Here is a 22,320-nt window from a genome sequence, read left to right on the forward strand (position 1 = left end):
ACAGCCCAAGAAGGGTTAGTGATGCTTTTTAAGCTTTTATTAAAAGGAATCTTAAATAATTTCTGACTAGGTGCATTTTGAGACCTATCTCCAATTTAAAAGCAAGGAAACACTCGCTACACTGCTATTCACCACTCTGCCTCGCACATCGGCGTGGCTGCAGGACAGCCTCGGGCGTCGCGGGTCGCCTAGTCTGTGTGACCGACCAGCTCCAGGACTCCCATGAAGCTGGTTCGAGGGCTGCTGAGCCCCAGGTCTCCTCCCCTTACCTTGATCTTCTCACCGTGGATGAGCTGCAGTACTTTGGGGTTTATATCGTTCTCTTCTGAGGAACAAACCAGAAAGATAAACTGAGTGTAGGCGACAGACGGCCACCACTCCCACCAGCAAAACACCGGAGAGCTGTGTTAATTGTCTTCATCCCCTTAGTCCCCCGGGTACGCTCCCAAACTGAGGGTGTTCACTTCCAGCCACTCCTAAACCCATCCCAGTGATCCCTCCTTCCCAGCAGCTCCAGTCCTTGGGACTGGATCCACACCACAGCATCCCCGCACCCCCCAGCGCCACGAGGCAGGTCCGGATCTGCCCCAGCCCGCAGGGAGTTTTGCTGGGGTTTACGGCTGCCTGTCCCACGAGGGAGTGCAGGCACCCCCAGTCTGAGAGCAACGTCGGGCGCGTTAATCCCTTTCGTGTCACCAGGCAGGAGAGGGGAAGGGAACCCAAGTGGCAGGGCCCAGACACAGCAGGTGATGCTGCCTCCATCAGATGGGAACGTCCCTCAAACCGTCCGTTTTGTCAAACGGAATGTTCCTGAGCAGGGAACATGTGGCCAAGTCCTTCGGGGGTTTGCGGTGTACTCACTCAGGCGGGTGTCCGCGAAAGGCTGGTTTATGCTCTGCAGGTAGCCCTCCTTCCTCCCTCTGAAGACGGCACTTGCTACCACTTTCTGCTGTAACTGTTTTGAGAAGGAACAGCCTTTACCCTCAGCGACTTTCTCCATCAGTAACATCAGCAGATGTAACGTAGGCATCGGCACTGCACATCGTCATCCTTCTACTCGCGCGATACCTACCTGACTCATGCTGCGTTTCATTTGACATCTTTAGGTTATTCCTGTATCACACCCAATAACGGGGTAGTAGGGACTAAACAGTCCTACGCATTTTTTCTTATCATCAGGATAGATCCATAAATAAGAGCAGCAGTTTTATTGCCATAAGATTAAGACCCAGGTGTCGGTAGGAGCTCTGCACTGAACACCACCCAACTCCAGGCTGGGGAACATTTGCTCAGCAGAAGGAGCGGCAGCACGGCAGCAGGTACAGTCTGCGGTTCAGGCAGTTCACAGAGCAGGTATCGCACGTTCACACCATGTTTTAACTCGCACATTTGAATTCCACATTATAGTTACCTGCACTTTCCTCTCAGCAGTAACACCTCGGCAGTATTTCCTTACTAGGTTCCTCATGCAGATTTTCTGTAGCATCTCAGATGTCTACATTAAAGAAAAAAAAAAGAAAAAAAAAGTGAAGTTGTGCAAACAACTCCTGCTGCAGCCCTAGCAAATACCTGCCTGGTGGGAGCTGGTTTTAACACCTAGTCACAGCCCACTGGAGCCCCCCAGCCTGGAGCAGGGTTAATGCCCAGCAGTAGCCGAAGGACGCAGAGCACCAAGCGCCCGAGTCATTACCAGGGTTACTAAAAGCAGCGAACCCCATCCATCTGTGCGCGTCCTGTACCATTAGCATTGCTCTTCACCTTGCCTTCCACCCGAGCTTTTAACTTCGAGCCCACCGAGCACAGGCGTGATCTGGTCATGTCCCCGGCCAGGCTACGGGCAGGATCTGGGGGCTGGAACAAACGGCAGCAGCTGTTTCTGAACGGGAGCTCTGCTGGAAGCAGTTCATTTGTCCAGTTCACGCGCTGAGGCTACCTGTCCTGCCAAAGCCCAGGCAGGATGAAAGGCTGCAAGTCTATCTGGGCTGCAAGTCTAAAACATTGTGGGATTAATTTTGTCTTTAACAGGGTTCACGCGTTCACTTTTCCGTCAGTGCCTCTTCCTTTCCATTCCTCAAAGAAAAGCACCAAACTCCCTCCTTTCCCTTGGAAACTCAACCAGCAGCACCATTCCCCCCACTGCCATCCCCCCCAATACAGAGGATCTCGGGGTCTTCCAAAGGCTCTGCCATCATGCCTGAACAGGGGACAAGCCAGCAGGAGACCGCTACTCTTTCCCTACATGAAGCATGCACAGCCGTGACCACAGAACAGAAGCCATCTTCACCTCTCCCGAAGCCTGCAGTGACCCTCACCTCTTCCAGGATGGAAGGAGGTTGGAGCCAGCTCTTGTCCAAGACGGTTTTTGGAACGTGGTCCCTGAGCTTCATCAAGTAGTTGTACTGCACAAGCTGCACAAATTCAGTGTTCTCTGGACAGAGGGGTTTCTTCCGATTGATGAAGCCATTTATGAATCTACAGAAAATACCTGAATCAGAACTCACATGTTACGTTCAGAAATCTGTGGAAACGAAAGGCAAGTCCCAGAAGGGGCCCAACAGGCCAATAGATCATTGATGTTAGCTCAGGTACACTGTCACCTGTGCTACAGCAATGGACATCTTAAGTTTTATAATATTCTAAACATTAGCTTCCCCCCCCCCCCCAAGTTTTGTTGGCCAAAATACAATGTTTTGGAGTTAAAAAGGAAGATCAGCACTGCTGCTGCTGCAGCATTCAGGAGCAGGGGATAAGGGAGTGGAGAGAACATCCATGAAGAGAACAGAGAGGCTTGCAAAGGATTGCTCTGGAGATCCCTGTACCAATGTGAACTAGCAGAGCAACAGAAATCTGTGCAAGTCAGAGAATTCCGATAGTTACTTCCTGATTATCTGAACCGCCCACGTCCTCTTCTTGGCCTCCTTCCGTGCCAGTGCTCCTCGCCAACAAGCCTCCAGCTTGATAGCTGCAAGAATTAATAAGGTCCTTGTATCAGAGGTCCTGTGCCATACTACCCTTCAAATTCACATAGCAGAAGTTATAACTGGCTCTTTTGCAGCTTTTCCCATCAGCTGATCTTCAGAGCAAGAAGCTAGAACGTTTCCTTCTCCGTAATAACTGATCCGGCACTACCTGCACCGTAGAGCTCAACATCAAGGCAGTGCCGACCAGCTCATCTCAAACCCGGCCTTGGAGCCTGCAGCGGTGTTTAGCAGCCTGTCCGCTGTCATGAGAGGGTTTGTTTCCCTAGGAGTTAACGAGCAGTTCCCTCCGCACCCCAGAGCACCCCCACGTGCACAGCAGAGCGTGCTGCCGCTGCGCAGAGCTGCTCCCACAGCTGACGCCTGGCCGAGGCCAAGAGCAGCTCATGGTGCAAGGAGCTAAACAGAACTCAAAGGACCTCTGGATACTCTTTGTTCAGCTGTCACCTGCACCTCACCCCAACAGCCACAGCCCTGCAGGGAAGCTGCGAGTGTCATCTGCAGCAACGCGGATTTGTGACCTCCCAAAGCTGTATCTCCTGCTGGGAAGCATAGCCCTAAGAAGGGAGTCCTCAATTCCAGAGCCCATACCTGCTTCTCTCTTCTTCTTGTACTCTCTCTTTCCAAGGCATCCTTTGTATTTGGCCTGTAGCCTTGAAACTAGGGAAAAAAAAAAAAAAGAAAAACAACCCAAAAACCAACCACAGATGTTGTTCATATCTACAGGATGAAAGCGTTGAGGAGCTGCGCTCCCAGCGATCAGACACCATGTGCCGAGGCACAGGAGGGTCTGTGCGATCACTGAGGAACAGAGACACCAACAGGACCAAAAGCAGCCACGTAGGGAAAGGCACCCACAGGCAGCCCCACGCTTTTATGCGTTTCAAGTGGGTAGAACAGGTAACACTAGGATGAGAGGTGGCATCCCAGTCCCAGGGGAATGGTACTTAGCACATCTAGGCACGGATCAACAGTTACCAGCGGGACCGAGGAGCTCTAAAGGAGATCTGTATCTACAACTCAAGCGATACAGCCAGTAATTTCTCCCCACCCTGGAAAAAGGTTACTAAGTCTTCCTTGGCCTCTCCCGAACTCCACAGACCAGGGGTCTCAGCTCTCACCACGGTGCATCTGCTGCATGAACCCGGAGCCCAGAAACACGGTTCACCCAGGCTCTGCTTCTTACTTAGTCTGTACATAGGTGAAGGGAACTGGAACCATACCTAACAGGTGCTTTCTGAATTCAAATGCATCTTCGGTAGCAAACAGAGTCTTTGGGAACCGAATGAATATTTTGGTTCTGAAAAAAAAAAGAGACCATGAACAGCTTATTCACAGTGAGCCATCGTTTCAGCTGCCCTAACCAGGCTCGGAGTCCTCCAACTAGCTGGGACACTAACAAGTTACATCTCCTTCCATAACCCCTCTTCATTTGTCTAGCTGGCACATCCTGAAATGGCACAGAAGGCGGCAGGGAGAGGGAAGGAAGCAAACCACCAGTTACTGCAGAGGGTCTCAGCTGCCCTGGAAGGTGCAGCGTGGAGACCTCTGCCTTTACACGACTTGTAATTCTCAACGCTGCGATCCCCACAATCTTCCCAGGAGCTGTGGAGCTCAGGATAAGCAGCTGAAACCCAGTGCGATCAAGTTTCCTTGTCTTAGGTATTACTCTAGGCATTAATTCATGGATTCTGATAGCCACAGGTTGAAGGTAACGTTAGAGAGCCCTGCCTTGCCCCATGCCTTGTCTTCAGCAGGAAGGACAAGGTGGTGGTTCAGGAGTGGTTGCAAAAGGCAGTTAAGAAAAGAACCCAAGCTTAAGACAGGCAAGTTGCCTCTGGCTGCCCAAGCACAAAGGGAGACCTGGAGCTGAAGCAAGGCAGCCCATCTCCCCTAACCCAGAGATGGAAGGAACTTGGCTGGATTCAACCTTCCATTGAAGCAGGAAGGTAAAAATAAAGAAGAAATTTATGTATTTGGGCTTTTTATCTGTCTCCTTGCTCCTGATCATTGTATGCCTTTGGGGTGAGGTTACTTTGCCCAATAGAGAAGTCACTAATTAGAAGCCATCAGGTTTGCAGACCCAGGCAGGTCAATCCAGTTCACACGGTCAAGCAAGAGCCAAGGTAGAGGGATCTGTTCACAGCATCGCATCCTGCAGCTCTCTGGGAAGGGCCACGTGGTGGCTTACAGCCACAGACAGGACAGAGGATCAAATATGGCAAGCACCATGCAGCTGAGCAGCAGAGATCACAGCCAGAGAAAGGAAACCTACCTTCCTAATTTGTATTCCTCAGGCTTGTAACCAATATGCTTGATGAGCCTCTCCACACCCTCAGCTGCTGGCCCATGCCAATGTGGCCAGGTAGCTGGACACAGAGATTTATACCTGAAACATCAACAAGACATCAACACTAGTGACTTGACGTTTGAGGAACCCCTTCCTGAAGCTCTCCTCCCCCAAATTCCTACTGCTTCGTTCATGGCAGGAGATGCCAAAGCAGATCAAAAGGGATATGGACAAAGGACACGTAGAAAGGTTATTTTTGATGCAGAAGAGTGTCTGCTGACACCTCTGCATCTCCTGTCGCTGGGACTTGACATTTAAACAAACCTTGCCCTGAAGCCCTCGTGGGAGGGCAGGTAAACCTGCCTGGAGGGCAAAACAGTTCCACTTACCTTTGCAAGAAGAGTTCATACTTCCGCCGATACGCGAAGCCAGCTCGTCTCACCCGCAAGTGCTCCATCAGGCCCAGATATTTCACCTGATGTCGGATCAAATAATCATCAAACTTCCCTGTAGTAAGAACATACGTTCCCTGGTAAACACTGTCTGTGGAACCTCACTCACTTGTCCGTGTACTGGGACAAATAAGGAAGGAATCAAACCCACAATTACTCAAGGTGAGGACTTTGCTGCTAGCTTAACTAAGATTTTTTTATATATATATATATGTAGATGTACACACACACACCCCCCCCATACATATATGCTATACCTAGCTACAAGCTAGTCTCCCTCACTTCATTGCTTTATCTCAACCATGTTGTCAGTCCAATGCCTTACCAGGCTCCTTATTCTCATTCGGTTTAATGCATCGGACGTAAGAAGGCTCCTTGGACATCAGGATTTCTATAAGACTCGTCAGACTGTTTTTGAACTGGGTTGCAACCTAAGATGACATTGAAAGAACTTTCTCAGCTTTGGAACTCAAGCGCTGAAGTGAAATCAACTCATCCCCTGCACCCGTTTTAAAACTGCAAGTAAAAGGCTGAGACATGCATTAGTACCACAAAGCTTTTGAAGCAGAGTCAGTCATAAGTTACCCGGACAGAGTGCTTAGCTGGAATATTTGAACTCCTGCCATACAGCTGGACACGCAAGGTAGCCCTCCAGAAACTACCCACTGCTGCCTGCTAGGCAGAGGGCTCGTTTTAGAAGGACACATTAATAACGTTAAGGTATGTCACATCGCTTGCTGCTGTCTCAGCACATCACTGTTCAACTACCAAGAAGCTAGCAGGGGCGTAACACCAGCAAAAAAAAATAAATTAAAAAATCCACTGAACTCGGGACTAAGGACTGTATCAGTGGTTAAATCAAGACTTGGGAAGTTGAGTTTATGTTCAAAGTTAAGACTAAAGATGAAACTCACAGTCTCTGGTCTCCTCCTGTTGTCCAGCTCTGACAGTAAAAAGCAGTCTCTGATGATGCCGTTTTTAGAGTTGCAGAGCACCTGGAACAGGCCAAGCGCAAAGCTGCCTTTTTCAGCAGGGGTGCTACTCCTACCGCGATGCTGCTAAACCTGAGCAGCACAGCTGGAAGGACACGCATGCAAGTGCCTACGGAACACTGCTAGGTAGAGGTATATGTTCTTTTTCGCTACAGAGATTAAGTGAGTCTTCCGCAAAACATTTCTGCTTTGAGCAAGGTAACGTAAGAGAACTTAAGAGAACAGCATCCTGGTTTTTTTCTTACCTCTTTCAGGTTTCTGTACAGGAGATCATTATTCTTTTCCAGAAATCCTAAAAAAAAAAAAAAAAAAAAAAAAAAAGAAAAAAAAGGAGAAGGTTTAATTCTCTTTGGAGGCTACACACTTTAACACAAAATCTGGAAATGTATATCCTCAAAATTCACACTGCAGTCACATTTAAGACTTCCAAGCAACAATACTGGCAGAGGGCAGATATTTTGTAATTCATCTTCACGTCAAGTTATCATCTACCCCATTGGCTTAAAAGCCCAGGTAACTTCTAGGGTGGCACTTTGTTCACACTCACCAACAGCACAGTAAGTGACTTCTCCTGCATAGTGAAGGAGGCGGAAATCCACCCAGTCAATGGATTTCCGTGTTTTCTGGTCTGCGAGCTTGCGACTGCAGGAGACAAAAAGAATTACCAAGAGGAAAAGCAGCAAATAGGCTTCTTCAGCTTGTAGAAAGCCACCTGCACAAAAAAGCAGCTGTAGGAGAGCTGGGAGTCTATTTAACATCTGCTCTATCAACATGACTATACAGTTATGGCCCATGAACAGGTTTATCATCTATCCATCCTTTCTGATCGGCAAAACTCAGTCCTGCAGAATAGGAGTCAGCTACCAAAAACTCCTCAAAATAAAATATCTGTGACCTACCCATTGCCATTTGGATGGCCACCCTTTGCAGAAGTATTAAGATTTCTCCCTATAACATTAATTTAAATATATTCTCATTGCCTACATGAGAAAGAGATGACTAGTTTCTTCAATTTCAAAGTGAAACCTGCAGGGGAAGGATTATTTGAGATATTTTGCCCTAGAACAAGAACCCAAATACGAAGGAGGAATCAAAATTTTCAAGAATAGCAGGAAAATATTAGAAAGCAAGGAATTCTGGAGCAGGGGAAAAAAAAAAGTGGAAAATAAAAAAAAAAAAAAGAGCAACTTAACAGTTTAACTTTCAGCTTTATAAGCAGTCGCTAACAGCAGAGTTGTGTGTCACAACAGCACATTAGTACATCAAAGCTTCCTTCCAAGAGTATCGCCAAGCACAGATCCCATTTAAGTAGCTCCAGCACTTCTATTTCAAGCCTTTAGTCAGGCAGAACAGTAGTAAGGCACATTGTGGTGACAAGGAAGTTGGCTACGAATTTTCCACTTGGCTGCGATGAACTTCAGAGTCACGCTGCTGAGTTGTCACCGTTTCTACATCTCTGAATTGATGACTTGTCAAAGCCCTTCAGTAGGCTTCTGCTGGGAACTGCCAGAACAGCCCAGTGCCAACACATTCATCTGCCATCAAAACCGAATCCAAAAATACCACAAACTGAGTATTAACCAAAATGCCGCTATCTGGGAAATCTGAGCAGTAGCATGTTTCTTTCCTCTTTGCACCCAAAGCTCACACATATGCAGATGGACTCTTGAAAAATATTCATGGACCCCTCAGAGCCCGGGGCATCAGGCTGCTCTTCACAATATCTTCAGCCTTCCCTGGAGTCGGGGGGGATGGGACACAAACCATCTAACCTTCATGGGCCAAAAATCACGGGCCAAAGCCATCTAATCTTTGCAGGATCAGTCCCTAATTGTAGCGTTGAATGAAATCAGTCTCAACGATCAGCACCACACCAGTAAAGAGACAGGAATCCCCACCACCAACTCCCCAATGCCCCAGGTCATACTCTACCCATGTAGCTCACTACAACGTTAGACAACAGAGGGGCTGATTGCTTTATACTGAAGAAAATCCAAATTGTTCCCTCCCCAAAACTGTTATGGGCAAGAGATGGGAAGAGTTTCCTCTGTGACAGGATACAGAGCGTAAATGCATACGTCACGAAGTGGGCATGATCTCCTACTTTCTCTTCCAGCTTTTCCAAGAAGCTCAAATCAGTCGCTTCGCCAGGCCGTAAGCATTCTTCATCCTGGAACAGCAGGCACCAGATCACACGCTGCTCTGAACAGACTTGTCCCTCATCGCTAATATTTAGTGCAATGTTGTTATGCAAAACCACCGAAGAGCTTGGCTGCAATTTGAGATAGTTCTGTTTTATACAATCAATTTCTTAGTTAAATTTAGAGCTTTAGCTTGTCTGTTTTCAGTAGAACTGTCAAGATAAATCAAGTTAAGCCATATCTACCTTTTTCTTCCAGGTTTGGCAATACCCTGCCTCATCCTTTATTATTTGTAGTCCATTTAAACAAAAACAGTGAGAAAGATGACATCATTAGACACCAAAATCCAGAAGGACCTGAAGAACTCTGGGTCTGGATGAATCACAGAGTTGGAGGGGGGAAAATCTTACAGAATACTCTTTTCTACCCCAAGAAACACAACTCCTGCTCCCCTAATTGTACTACGTGTAGAAAAGCCCTGCTTAAAAGATCAATCCATTGCAATGCGATACCAATGCTGAGCTTCAGCAGCACCTTTTTTTTTAGGGCAGTAACAACTAAAGGGCAAGGAAACAAGGAGGAGACCAGCAGCTCAGGAGGAGGTAGGCAGCTCTCAGGTTTCTCTCCTAGCTGAGCCCTTCTGAAGCATCAGACATCAAGGCTAGCTGGTCGTGTCAGCAGATAGATGGGATGAGTTGTGCTCTTCCACCTTTACAAGAGCCTGGATGCCTGGCTTCAGGTGGCTATGGAGAAGCACTCCTGTGTTCTGCAGTCTCCCTAACGGTACTCGGAAGGAGCCTGGGTCCCATCCCTGTTGCTGCAGCTAGGTCACCGTGTTCACCTTCCTTCCACGGCAAAGAGTGGAGACAATGGCCCAGGTCTGCCTTCTCAAACGCTAGAAACGGCCTTTAAAACAACTCTACCAAGCAGATCCTCTACCTTAATCTTCTGGGTCTTTGCTTACAAGGTCTATTTGTCTACATTCTGAATAATGCAGACCCATCACAAAATTAAGGGAAAAAATACAATTATGGACCATTACAGTAGGATACAGACAGGCGTTTTAAATTAAGTAGCACAAACTCTGTTTTTACCAGAATGGAGATTATTCCTTTATGCTTCTGCTCAACCAGGTCACAGATGATCTTGTTATTAAAATATGGAATCGGTTCCCACTAGAAGTAAGAGGGAAAAAAAAGAAAAAAAAGTTTTAGAGGGAGATCTTTTCCTTGCAGTTTTTAAGTTCTTCATTGATGACCAAAAGCATTCAGTGTAATGGCTATTCAAAATAATAAAAGGAGGGGGAAAAATAAATTACCTCTATTCCTTCCAGTTCATATTCCTCCTGCTCTGCTTTCAAGGTCATCTCAATCAACAGCTGCTGGAGCTTCTCATTGCAGTAATTAATGCAGAACTGCTCAAAGCTTCGGAGTAGTTAAATGAGCATTATTTTTTATTCATTTCATGGATAGTTTTACTTCTCCCATCACTACCTACTGTATTCCAGCCAAACAGCCCAAGTCCATACATTCCTCCCACGCTCTTGTACCAAAGGCTCAAACCCAAGCAAGCAGTCCGAGCTAAAGCTTTCACCAGGGGTTCAGCTAACCCGGCGCACTCAGCAGTCACCTCCAGCTCGCCTTGCTGGGGTAACAGAACGTTCAAGAAGCCATGTATGACTTCAGCACATGCGCCCACCAGCACGAGGACAGATTACCCCATGCCTCAAGAACTGCTGTTACCTGTTTGTGTCCAGCACTTCGAAACCATAGATATCCAGCAGGCCGATAACTGTTTTCCGAGTTGAATCCTGTTAAAGACACCATTGCTCTGTAACTGCTGCTTCAGCTGATGCTTCTTCCCTGCACGTTCCGCGTGGTTTCCCTTGCCAAAATTTTAAACTTTCTCTTTGAGAGCTCTGTATCCCATGCCAATGGAGTAGCTGCTTTAAAACGAGTGATGAACTGCTAGAAGTGTTTAGCATACCACCTTCCACACCCAACTACACAGTTTTCCAGCTCGGTGCTGGAATTGATGCCCCTACATCAGTTATCAAGCATGCAAGGTATTCGGTGAAGAGTGCTGTAGGGCCTCGCTGGAGACACTCTGCTCAGTGTGTTAGGAGCACTCAGCGTCCAGGAGGACACTCAATAAGAAACCAACCTTGTTGGCTAGAGAGCCATTAATTTTGTTGACTAGCCAAGTGAAAGTTCGTCCGTAAATCGCCTTTGCTACTGCATCCCGAGCGTAGAATGCCAGATCCACATTCAATGGGCTTAGGACCTAAAAATAAAGATACACCAGAGACGATAAACATTGCAGATGATCAGAGCAAACCTCTGTAAAGCCAGTTCACACCTGTGGCTTGGAGAACCAGTGAGTTGTTGAATACAAGTGCTCAGCCTGAGCTGTAGCTGTCTACAGCTTTATTTACCATCAGCGTCACCTGAGTCTGGTGTATCACCACAAGCCAGCAGGACTGCGATACTACATTTTGGAGAGTACCAAGACAAGTGGGGAAGTACTCTGACTTCCTTTTAGTTTTATTTTATTAAACCTGGTACAAAATGCTCAAAAGAACAGTTTTTACCAGTGCTTTTCTCTGGTTACGCAGCCCAGTTTCCCAGGAAACATTCCAGGGAGCGCACAACTGGAAATTCTCTGGCTTAGGTAACACAGAGCTGCCTGCAGGTCCCTGGTCCCAGCTTTTTAACAGTTACTACCTTGTTCAGGGGCAAAACTCTAATACTGGGAATATGTTTTAGTTTAACGTCCCATGCTAGAAGAGGAAGGTGATATGGAAGAGACGACAGGCAGAGCAATCTGTTTTTACGGTAACACTGCTAAGAACAGAGTTCCTCATCTGCCACTACCACTAGAACTGGGTGGCTCCCAGCTGCCTGGGGTTACGCAGGACTGCTCGATACCTCTTCGGATCTGGCTTCGATCTTCCGATGGGTGAGAGCTTCCTGCAGAATGGACAAGTGCGCACCCAGTAGCTGCGGAGAAAGAAATACTTACACTCAGAGCATGGCCAGCAAGAGAGCGCTTCAATAAGCGGCATTGGGTGATCTGTAGGGCATAACCCCCCAGTCCATTCCCGTTCATTTCAGCGATGCCAGCCTCGGTAGATCTCCGGCATACTCATCTTTGAGCAACAATAAGCAAGGAAGTTTCAGAGAGATGTTGACACTCATCCAAGCATACTGTCACTCAGCTATGGAAAAAAGGAGCCCTGCAATTCAAGGTAAGTTATAGCAAGAGCTGGGTATTTATTTATATAGCAATCTTTCTGCTTTTGGGAACAGATTTTTGTGTCCTTAAGAGGAAGACAGCAAGGTTTTCTTCATAACACTTGTAATAGTGACACTATCTGGGAAGAGCGAGATACCTTTGAAATCCATTTGATCTGTGTGCCGTCGCGAATGATGGCATGTCCATTGCTATCTTCTTCAAACTGAATGTTCCCGAGGTGCAGGACACTAGCAACAATTCCAAAGAGATGCTAAAAATGAGAGATATACTGTTAGAAAACAGGTTCCCACAGCTCCATGGGACAATACTATTCTTTCCTACACATGCTAATAAACCAAGTATTGGCTAGGCTGAAGGAGGAGAGTCAGATACCTGCCTTGGAGAGATCCTCCCACCAGCTGTACAAAGTGATGGAGCTCTTCACCCACTCACTCCCTCATTCCCCCCCCAAAATGATGTCCTATTCCATCCTTAACACCTCTCGCAAGCAAGACTGCTTCCATGGCTTTTAAGCAAAGACAGCAGCACACTCCTTACTTAAACTCCCTTTGGTGGGCCCACTCCCGTTTCACATGCATACCTCTATATCTTTTTCGGTAAAGTCAATGATAGAAAAAGCTTTGCGGACTATTTTCCAGTCATTCTTGTCATTAATAGAAAACACTTTGGCACATCGACCCTATACAGTACAAGAAAGATGAATTAGCACAAGTCATTGGTGAAGCAATTTTATTATCAGCAACAAACATAGCATACCACTGGGCATACTACTTCCATTTCCAGTTTCCTCAGCCCGGATAGACGCAGTCTGCAACTAGGTAGGAAGTTTATTTCACTCCTGCTAATCCTGAAAGTGGCTCATTTGATCAGATCTTTCAGCTTATACTTAAAACTTCAGATAAGTTAAAGCATTGAGCTTGGACAGGGATTACCATAAAACGGCTAAGTCTTGTGAAGAGCTTGAGTTTACAGCCATGTTCCATTTTTATAGTAATATCATCTTCTGCCCAAGCAGTCTTCACTACCAAGGAAAAAAGGAAGCTGAGAGCACTACCACGAAGTGAGCTGTATACTGCGCAACCATACCTATGGACCTCTATAATGAGGTCCATAAATCCCGAGAAACTCATTTTATACCAGGCTCTGACACAGGAGCCTTGGAAGAGATGCCTTTATACAAAGTGTAACTTGCAAGCAGATAGTACTCTGCTGTTGAGTAGCTCAGACCACTCTTCTCAGTGAATCAAGAAGGGTCTTGACCATCCTGGGGGGACCTAAGGTCATCAAACGGTTTGGTGACATTTGCTTAAAGGTGTTTATGTTCTCACAGCAGCAGCACGGATGGCAGCGTTAAGCCATTCTGCACACACAGAACATGGGGAATTCACCACGATTCTGACTCAGGGTGTCAGTGACTTTTTAAAAACTCTGATGACTTTGCTGTCACTGGGTCACGTTGCCCAGAAGCTTGTTTCTGCCCCCACAACTCTTATCAGCTGATCCAATAAGAGATATTATCCTTTATAAGCCACTTATCACGTGCATCCTTAGGCCATCACAGCTAGAACAATTCCTGGTACAAAAGCACCCAGGGTCAAACGGGGTACGACAGCCTCAGGGCAAATACATTTGCAACCAACCTGCCTGCGAGTTTCACTCTAAGGTGACACGCAGCGGGTTCTCGTAGCAGCCCAGCAGCGTCCTTAGCACGCGAGGAAAGCTGCGTGTGCAATCCCTGCGATTCCAGATGTGAGATACAGAGAGAGGGACAAGCTCTCACCGACCTGGATGAGATAGGCGTACTTCTGGGGGTTGCGCTCCAGCCCAAGCCAGCATAGAAGATCCTTGTCTCCACCCTCTAATAACTGGTAGAAAATATGGAAATTCCTTTCTCCGTGGTTCTGGTGGACAACTCTGGATTTCTCAATGAGGTAACTGAGGATGTGCCCTCCAACTGGAGCCCCCTGGCAGAACAAAGCAGTCAGATCAACGCCAAAAGGTATAACTAAACACCACTGTGATGGCTGTTTCTTCACACCTAGGAATGAGGAGCAGCATCAGGAGAAGCATGTTTCTGCTGTTATTTATCTGCCATCTTTCGTTTGGGGGTTAGTATCCAACAACAGTACAGGTTGCTGTCCTTCTAATGCGACTTGTGCTTTACAACAATCTCCGTTAGCTTTCCACGGAGCGCTGGCAGCATCGCCAGCAGCGTAGGAAGCTTTCAGGATGTATAACTAGTCACCTCACCGGCAAAATGCAACGCCTGTAAAAATAGGGTCAGAAATCTGCAGCGTAAGTCTTAATAAATCCTGTGCTGCCTGGTCAGCGTCCAAGAGGTTCACTGATACAGCTCGTGTTAATAGCAGTCCATTAAGTTTGTTCTCACCTTAAAATCAAACTGGATATCCATGTATTTCCCAAATCTACTCGAGTTGTCATTACGCAGAGTTTTTGCATTTCCAAAAGCCTATGGATAAACAGATAAAGTCACTTCTCATCTTACTGAGCGCCTGACGCCCACGATAGGACAAAGTTCCACTAACAAAGATTTGCTGCATCAGCCGAGTCCTACTCCTGAATTTAGTGGGATTAAAGAAATACAAACTAATGCATTTCCCTAGCTTTAACGTGGAATTCAGCTAAACAAGTTATCGCTCTGATATGACTTATAACTGAAGCCATAAGGAACTGTTGTATGGTGTACGTCTTCCTTGTACTCCTAGGTTTCATCTATCCTCTACTATAAAACCCAAGGTTAAATTCCTAAACGTTAATGATATTAAATCCCAAGCATTCTTTCAGAGGTTGTGCTGCCAAGAGGCTGAACGTACGTTATGATTTATGTTATGTACGCAGGTGCAAAACCATGTAAACCAGGAGGCCATTCCTGGGTGCAGGTGTGTAAACTTGCTCGAACATTTCATGCAGCAAAGCCATCAACCCCAACTCTTCTGCATTTGTACCTTTATTTAGTTTTTACCTCGAGAACAGGATTGGAAAGGAGCAGACGATCACGGACGATCTGCAGCTGCTCCGTAGTTGGACAGGTTACTGCATAATACTGCAAGATTTTCTTGGATGCTTCTGTCTTCCCAGCTCCGCTCTCCCCAGAGATGAGGATGAAATGGTTGTTGTACTCGCTGCACATCACCCGGTAGGCGTTGTCAGCTATGGCATATCTGAACAAGGATCACAAGAAGTATTCGGAGGAGAAGCGTCCATTAGAAACAGCAACGGGAGGTAGAGCATCACAGGGTTTTCAGAAGCACTTACTCATCTAACATTAGGAGGATTGGACATGACGGGAAAGCAGAGCTCAAGACACAAGTCTGACTCAAGGTCATATAGTAAAAACGCAGTCTGTATTTGAGGGACAGAGAGGGCTTGTTCCTTTTTCCCCTGTTGCTGTAGGGCTTAACACAGGCTGCACGTATTCCTGGCAAATACAGTTTATACTCAGCAGGGACTCCCTCCTCCAAAGCAGAGGGGTCAGTTTGCATTCCAGTAAAGGGAAGATCTCAACTTCTGCTGATAGAGACAGATACAAAGATAACCAACAGCGGAGCTTTCACCAATATGCCACTTAAGGAAGGAGAAGAAAACATAAAAACCTGCTTGGCAAACCACCCAACAACTTCCAGCCATCAAAAAAATTCCAGCTCAGAGTTCAGAGGCTGAGGTTTCTTCCCTTCCTGGGAAACCCAAGCACGAGCACTGTGCTAGTCCTGCGGTCGCCCGCTCTGACACAGGGCCTCAGAGGACAAGGCAAGGTGACCAGAATGTTTTGGACAACTAAAGGAAGAGATGTTGACTTGCACGTGGACAGAGCCAGGCAGTAGCCTGATTAGACCATGGTTAACGAGGAGACACTGAGCACTAGTCTGGACAGTTATCTTCAAGATAACTCTTCTCCTACGGTTTCCCCAACATCACTTCTGCAATCCTTTTATTCCCCTTTTACTCTCACATCAGCTAGAAGACAGACACAAATAGCTCCTCACCTACAGGAGACAGGTAGGAACAGCAGCGTTCCCCAGCCCTAGCGACTGTGGACACGCATCCTTGTTGCTAGTGCACAGTGTTAGAGAAAACCCCATTCATTGATATGAACTGACATCCTAAGGGTTCTACTTACAGATGTGGTGGCAGTTCAAAAAAGTTTACCCCTCGATAAAGCTGCATCTGTGTCACTGTGTAGATATCCAGCTCTTTGTAAGGGTTGACAGATACAAGAAGAGTACCAATATAGGTCTGCGGGGAGAAAGAATGCATACGGGTGGGAAAGCTGTGCCATCACTAGAACGATGGCTCCCAAAACAGAAGTCAAGTTCATCAGGACATTACGCAAGAACAACTGAAAAAGATGGCACAGAACTTGTTATGAGAGAAGGAAAGGAAAAAACAAAACAAAAAACAAGCAAAAAAAAATTTCACAAAAACCCCCTCCACAGGTTTCGCTATTTCAAAGCGAACACCGAACTATGGTTTACAAAACAATATTTGTATACATTTTCAGCACATCAAAATGCCCTGTTCTACCTTCTTTTAAGTTATTTCCATTAGTGTTTTACAAACAGCAGTCCTCACTTGACAAAGCACGTGGTGCCACTGCTGTGAGCCGACGTACAGCCTCGGGGCTGCTGAAAAAACAGAGGTGGCCACGAAGCCGCCTTAGTTTGCTCTGTAAAGTACTCGGCACTTCTCAGACAAGCCAGGTACCGTGTTCAGCGCTGCCTCGCCTCCAAAGGCAGTCTTTCACTTTCCCATTCCCTTACTATTTGCTGCAGATCGTTTGAAACTTTGTAAGGCAACTCAGAGCAAGCCGAGAATACGATTTTCATTAGCTAAAACAGACAAACTACTACTGGGAGATCACTCTGCTGGGCACTAACACCACCTAGCAAGGTTTATTGTTAGATACACAGACACGTATGCACAGGTCTCCTTCCTAGGACTGAGCGGCAAGGCCACGCTTAGAGACATTTCACCTGCCGCGGGCTACACGACTCCACGTGATGAATCCAGCACTTACATAGATGAGGTTCTCCTGGTATCGCTTGCGGAGGTTGTTCAGGAAAGCAGTCTCACTGGTGTGGGAGTCCAGAAGCACAAAGTCCTGTACCCCGACTCTGTCGCGGGCTATCAGAGCCCCTTCCATGTTTGCATCGGTGTTATCTTCCACTTCTTCTTTCTACAACACAAAGGTTGCAGGGTACAGGATTAGGAGAGCGCAGACAGGGACCCCAAGGATCAGCTAAGTCCCTCCCCATGGCCCAGGGCCAAGTCAACCTTGCACGAGTAATGCCACGAGATTATTATCCACGCTGTTATTAACACCTTCCCTAAAGAAGGCAATTCCATACCACGCGAGTTTGCACTCCAACTTCTTTACAGTCAGGACGCCCGCGACTCCTAGTGAGATCAGAGAGGAAGACCAGCGTTTCCACTAACGTACTAGTTGTTCGAGACAAACCTAGCTCCAAAGATGCCGTTATGATCTGGGACGCTCCATTAACTTAGTCTAGACAAAGCAGTAGCAAGCACAAAGTCAGAAGTTTATGGTGGAAGATACCAGACAAACTGTTAGTCCCTACGCCACCTGCAACTACGTTATACAGATGTAGCTACAAAAACGGAGAATGTCCGGAAAAGCCTGCATTGGACTTGATCTTTAGGGGAAAAAAAGATTAATCCTACAGTACAACTCTGCACAAGATTGCTTCGTTATTGCTAGTGCCTCGCGCGAGCGGATGGAAGTCACCTTGCCGAGTTGGGCAGCAGATGTCTCCACACGCCAGCGAGAGACCCGGGCAGGAGCAGCGAGGCCACCAAGCTGATAAAACCAACCAAACAGCGATTTGGAGAAACAGTTAAACCTTTACTAGCACGCACACCATCTTTCTCAAAAGGCTGAAAGATGCAAAAAGAACGTCACTGACAAAATGTAGGTTTTTTTGCACGTTCCACTTCTGATTCTTTACCATGGAGGTTGACTTTATATTGAGAATACTCACGGCTGAACATCAAGCTCTTGTTTCCCAGGCTACAAGAATAAATTGTATGCTTTTTATTTAATTAAAGCTGATAATTTCATGCTAGCAAACAGACAAACAGGATATTCTTTATTCTATAGTAATAAATGTGCCATAGTGGTGTTTTCAGGGTCTTTTTTTTTTTTTTTAAAGGCACTAGGGTGACACAGTTCAGAGAAAAAAAAATCCTACCCTAATGCATAAAATACTTCCCTTATGACAGAAATGAAGTTAATACATTTTGAGCAGCTTACCTGTTCGGGTTCCTGGGCTTTGCGAATTAGGGCAGAGCGCCTGGCCGAGCAGCCATCAGCTGAACGCGCCCGGCAGCTCCTCGGAGCCAGGGATGCGCACGCGAGCCCAGCACCTTCGCTGCTCTCGTACCGCCCTTCACGACATTGGCTTTTTACATTTTGCTGCTCCACTGCTCCAGAAGATTGTGTGATTGTGTGCAAGACTTCGAACAAGCCTTAAAAGGACCACGATGGCTTGTTTATGCAGTGCCACATTACCTCCCCCCCCCCCCCCTTTTTTTTTTTTTTTCAAGCAGAAACTTTACAAATTGTAAATAGGCACAGTGCAAAACGTTTCTGCTAAGCTTTGGCAAGGTCTGACTCTGGAGGCAGGCTTTGGGCTGAGCCTGCACAGCGCTGGTGGGAGACAACAGCACTTCGGACGCTAAGACTTGGTGGATTTAGAAGCAGGATTTCACTCAAACAAAGAGCAAAGGACCCATCCGCACAATATCCTTTATGATTGAGGGAAGCTCAGAAGAGTCAGCTCTTAAACAGGAATTTTCATGTTAGTCTTATTTTTAGTACAGCCTGTTCTTTACGTTCATCTGTTTATCGCACTGAAGGAGTAACCTGCGTTTTGTAGATTTACGTTCAGCAGTAACATTACCACTGGACCCCCGAAAGACATTCTGAAAGCATACTGTCCAAATCCTAGCATAGTTTAAAGATAAATCAATCATACCTGCAGTAACTTCATGTACAAGTAATTACTTTTGTGCCTTTTACACCCACTGCCTCCAGCTGACTGTGTAACCTGCTCCAGGTTGGCAGGACGTAGTATTCCTCATTTCTCCTGAGCTATGGCATGATGCATGATGATCGCTTCTTACAGAAAGATACCTACTTGGTTTTTTTTTTTCCTTTTAATATTAATTGCTCTTTCTTTCTCCTCTGCACATGACATATCTATCTGTTATGTTTGCCCTTAGGTTCCACCAGTTTGGAAGACAGTACATACAGGATGATTTAGCCTCTCAAACCTATACCTGCACAGATGCCACCTCCCAGGTAGGGAAGAGCATGGTGGGGGAAAGGAAAGAGTTAAAAAAAAAACCCTAAAAATCTCTTTGTTGTCATATTAAACATTTAATTTGAGCCTACAAACTTCAAGAACTTGAGAGATGTTCAAACCACTAGTCACGGTCACTACTACTGTCGTTCTGAACACTCGTCTCTAAACGAAGCAGCCCGATCGATCCCTGCTAGTGCCGGAGCTCCCGCGGCACCGGTCGCCTCCCACAGAGGGTATCAGAGCCGTGCGAAATCACGGGGAGACCTGGCAGCGCTGCGCCCTGAAAAGCCGTGCGAATGGGATAACAGGAATCATTTCGGTCTCTCTCTTCTGGACTAATACAGATGACAAAACATTCAGTTGCGCCTGGTTTTGTATGGAGTATAATTCCCATGGTAATATCCAAATTTTTTTTTTTTTTTTTGCTAAAAACATTTGCGGAATAGATTTTTAATCTTGTAACTTCACTGTACTGCAAGTGAGACAAATGGGCAGTTACTATGCCAATTACCAGAGTAATATTTTTACAAGTTGCTAACCCATCTGAGCAGTATTATTTGGCAGTGCAATCTACAGATTTTTATTCCCAAAAGAGAAAGTGTTTTTAGAGAAGAAAACCCCCCACTTATCTACTCCACATAAGTCGCTGCAAGATTAATATTCTTAATATCAAACAAGTACACATTTACATAATCAAAGTGCCAGAGTTTAGAGATAAATATTTACCTTACTTCTTTTGCCCTAATATTTTCCTGACCAGTTAGCAGTGAAACTTTTGTTTTAATCATCCTGACTCTCTTGATCTTGCTGCAAGGGAGCTGAGCTTGGAGCCAGCCCCCGCAGCAGGTCTGACCCCCCCAGGCTGGGAGGCCACAGCTTGCCTGGACCTGCCCAGGGTTTATCAGGCTTCACAGAGCAGCTGTTCGTTAGCTCCGGGTCAAGAACAGGAGTTTACCAGCACCGCAGACCGGTAAAGATGCGCATCCCCCAAATCAAGCGCGTTCAGGCTGTAATAAATCAGTATCCCGTGACAGAGGATTAAAAGCAATCAAACCTACGAAGCCAGGGCTGTTGACTGAGTTCTCAAACTTCAGCGTGTCTTACCTGGTAAGAGATGTCTTTGAATTTAATTGCGAATCCATTTGTAAAGGAGATGCTTTAGCCTGGCCGCAGGAAATCGACCTCCCGACAGCCTCCCTGCTCCGTGCCTCCCTCCAACAAACCACCGAGACACCCACCCCGGCACGCGTGGCAACTGCTCCGAGTCAGCACCCTCTAGTACCAGACCACTACCAACACCCCAGAGCTATGGCGTCCCGAATTAGACCCATCTGGGCGTTTCTACCCCATCACATCCGGCCGCCAGACGTTAACGTGCCGCACCGTCTCGCCTGCGGTATCACGTAGCGCATCTTTTAGGGCTTATGGCACACGAAGCCTCCTGTCTTTCTCGACTGTTGTTTTCTTTCAGCTGTCAGTTATTTCAAGTGATTTCTGACAGTCTGAGTAAGAAATCGCCTGATTTTTCTCCCAGGGTAAAGCAGGTTTTTTTTGGCAGAATTACTACAAGCAAAGAGAATATGTGAACAGCTTCACGTTCAAAGATATACATGCAGTATTAATCAAAGTAATAATGCCCTGAAACCCACCTTCCTCTACAGACACCCTGGACCAGGCCAAATGGTGAATTTAAACTGAAAACATGAAGTTTTTCTGTACTGAGGCAGTACCGAACTCAAACCATATCACAGCCTGAACTACGGCCCTGTATTTCCCCCCCCAAAGAGCTGATACTCGTTTTCCCCACTCCGGTTTGGTCATCGCACAGTGGCTGCCTGACAAGGTTAGTTTGTTGTTTTTCTATAAAGACGGACTATAAACAACCGAAGGCGGGTTCATCCTCCTGAGCAAGCACTCGGGGGAAGCTGGACAAGAGACTTCACCTTCTCTCCGAGCCGGGAAGCACGAAGGAATAAGCCTGAGACCGGAGGGACCATCCACCCCATCAGGTTTCCTTCACTTAATTCTGTCGTTCCCATGTTAATTGGTAAGTGATGCTGTTCCCCGTTAGACAGAAATCCCAAACTCTCTTCCAGGCTGCTTTGTGCTCAGATTTTCTCAGCATTTTGCTGTCGTTGAGGTCAGGTAATTTTCTTATCGCAGTACCACTTACCCCTCTGTCCCCACTCTGTTTCTGGAAGTTTCCTAGAAGTTTTGTGCTTACGTGGTATCACCCTCAGTAAGAGATACCCCCCCAGGACTCAGCAGTTCGCACTACCCCAGCGAGACACTGCTCTTTTCAAAGGATTATTTTCCTTTCCTCATCACTTAAGAGTCAGGACATTATTTTTTTTCTTGCCTACTGAGATGCAAGCTCTATCAGAAGATCCCTCCCTCCCTACAATGAGGGCTTTCTTCTTTCCCACAGGGATTTGCCTATCAACACTGAAACGACAAGGAACCACAGCGGATCGCAACACAAATTCACGAGTCGTGCAGCTCTTGAAGAAGGGCTAAAATAAGGTCGGAAGCACCAGACTAGTTTCTTTGACAAAGTTTGTACCAGTTTGTAACAAACAAACAAGACTTGGCAAGGAACAGTTAAGAGAACAGCTTTAAAAGAAAAATAAACAAACTTTGCAAAATTATTACTTATCTTTGCCAGAGGCTCAGAACTTCATTTTTCAACAGGCTCCAAAGTTGATTGTTGCTGTTTGGTTGGTTTAACACCATAGAACAGAAGACATTAATGGACAGGGGAAGAGAAGGATCAGCTGTGATGCTGCTGCTATTTCGGAAGCACTAGAAAAACCCAAACCAGCCATGCTACGTGCTCCCCGGGCAAACACAGACACAAGGCGAGAGCCTC

General features: G+C 46.5%; 1 protein-coding gene across 2 annotated transcripts in view; it reads right to left on the reverse strand.

Moving 5' to 3' along the window:
• The window catches only part of MYO1H (myosin IH), a 37,809-nt gene that overhangs the window by 4,079 nt on the left and 11,410 nt on the right, over positions 1–22,320 (reverse strand). For both annotated transcript variants that reach the window (XM_075769402.1, XM_010312219.2), the window contains 26 exons: positions 17,144–17,302; positions 16,247–16,362; positions 15,092–15,290; positions 14,498–14,578; positions 13,893–14,072; positions 12,689–12,787; positions 12,245–12,358; positions 11,781–11,852; positions 11,017–11,136; positions 10,596–10,663; positions 10,172–10,277; positions 9,948–10,028; positions 8,791–8,882; positions 7,260–7,354; positions 6,958–7,004; positions 6,635–6,715; positions 6,046–6,151; positions 5,658–5,775; positions 5,254–5,367; positions 4,202–4,278; positions 3,570–3,638; positions 2,878–2,962; positions 2,313–2,472; positions 1,412–1,495; positions 862–955; positions 270–325 (listed from right to left, as the gene is read on the reverse strand). In XM_075769402.1, coding sequence (XP_075625517.1) covers positions 270–325; positions 862–955; positions 1,412–1,495; positions 2,313–2,472; positions 2,878–2,962; positions 3,570–3,638; positions 4,202–4,278; positions 5,254–5,367; positions 5,658–5,775; positions 6,046–6,151; positions 6,635–6,715; positions 6,958–7,004; positions 7,260–7,354; positions 8,791–8,882; positions 9,948–10,028; positions 10,172–10,277; positions 10,596–10,663; positions 11,017–11,136; positions 11,781–11,852; positions 12,245–12,358; positions 12,689–12,787; positions 13,893–14,072; positions 14,498–14,578; positions 15,092–15,290; positions 16,247–16,362; positions 17,144–17,302 — 2,673 coding nt within the window. The remainder of the gene's footprint in view (positions 1–269; positions 326–861; positions 956–1,411; positions 1,496–2,312; positions 2,473–2,877; positions 2,963–3,569; positions 3,639–4,201; positions 4,279–5,253; positions 5,368–5,657; positions 5,776–6,045; positions 6,152–6,634; positions 6,716–6,957; positions 7,005–7,259; positions 7,355–8,790; positions 8,883–9,947; positions 10,029–10,171; positions 10,278–10,595; positions 10,664–11,016; positions 11,137–11,780; positions 11,853–12,244; positions 12,359–12,688; positions 12,788–13,892; positions 14,073–14,497; positions 14,579–15,091; positions 15,291–16,246; positions 16,363–17,143; positions 17,303–22,320) is intronic.

This window comes from Balearica regulorum, chromosome 17 (genome assembly GCF_011004875.1).
Source record: "Balearica regulorum gibbericeps isolate bBalReg1 chromosome 17, bBalReg1.pri, whole genome shotgun sequence".
In the NCBI taxonomy this organism is placed as follows: domain Eukaryota; kingdom Metazoa; phylum Chordata; class Aves; order Gruiformes; family Gruidae; genus Balearica; species Balearica regulorum.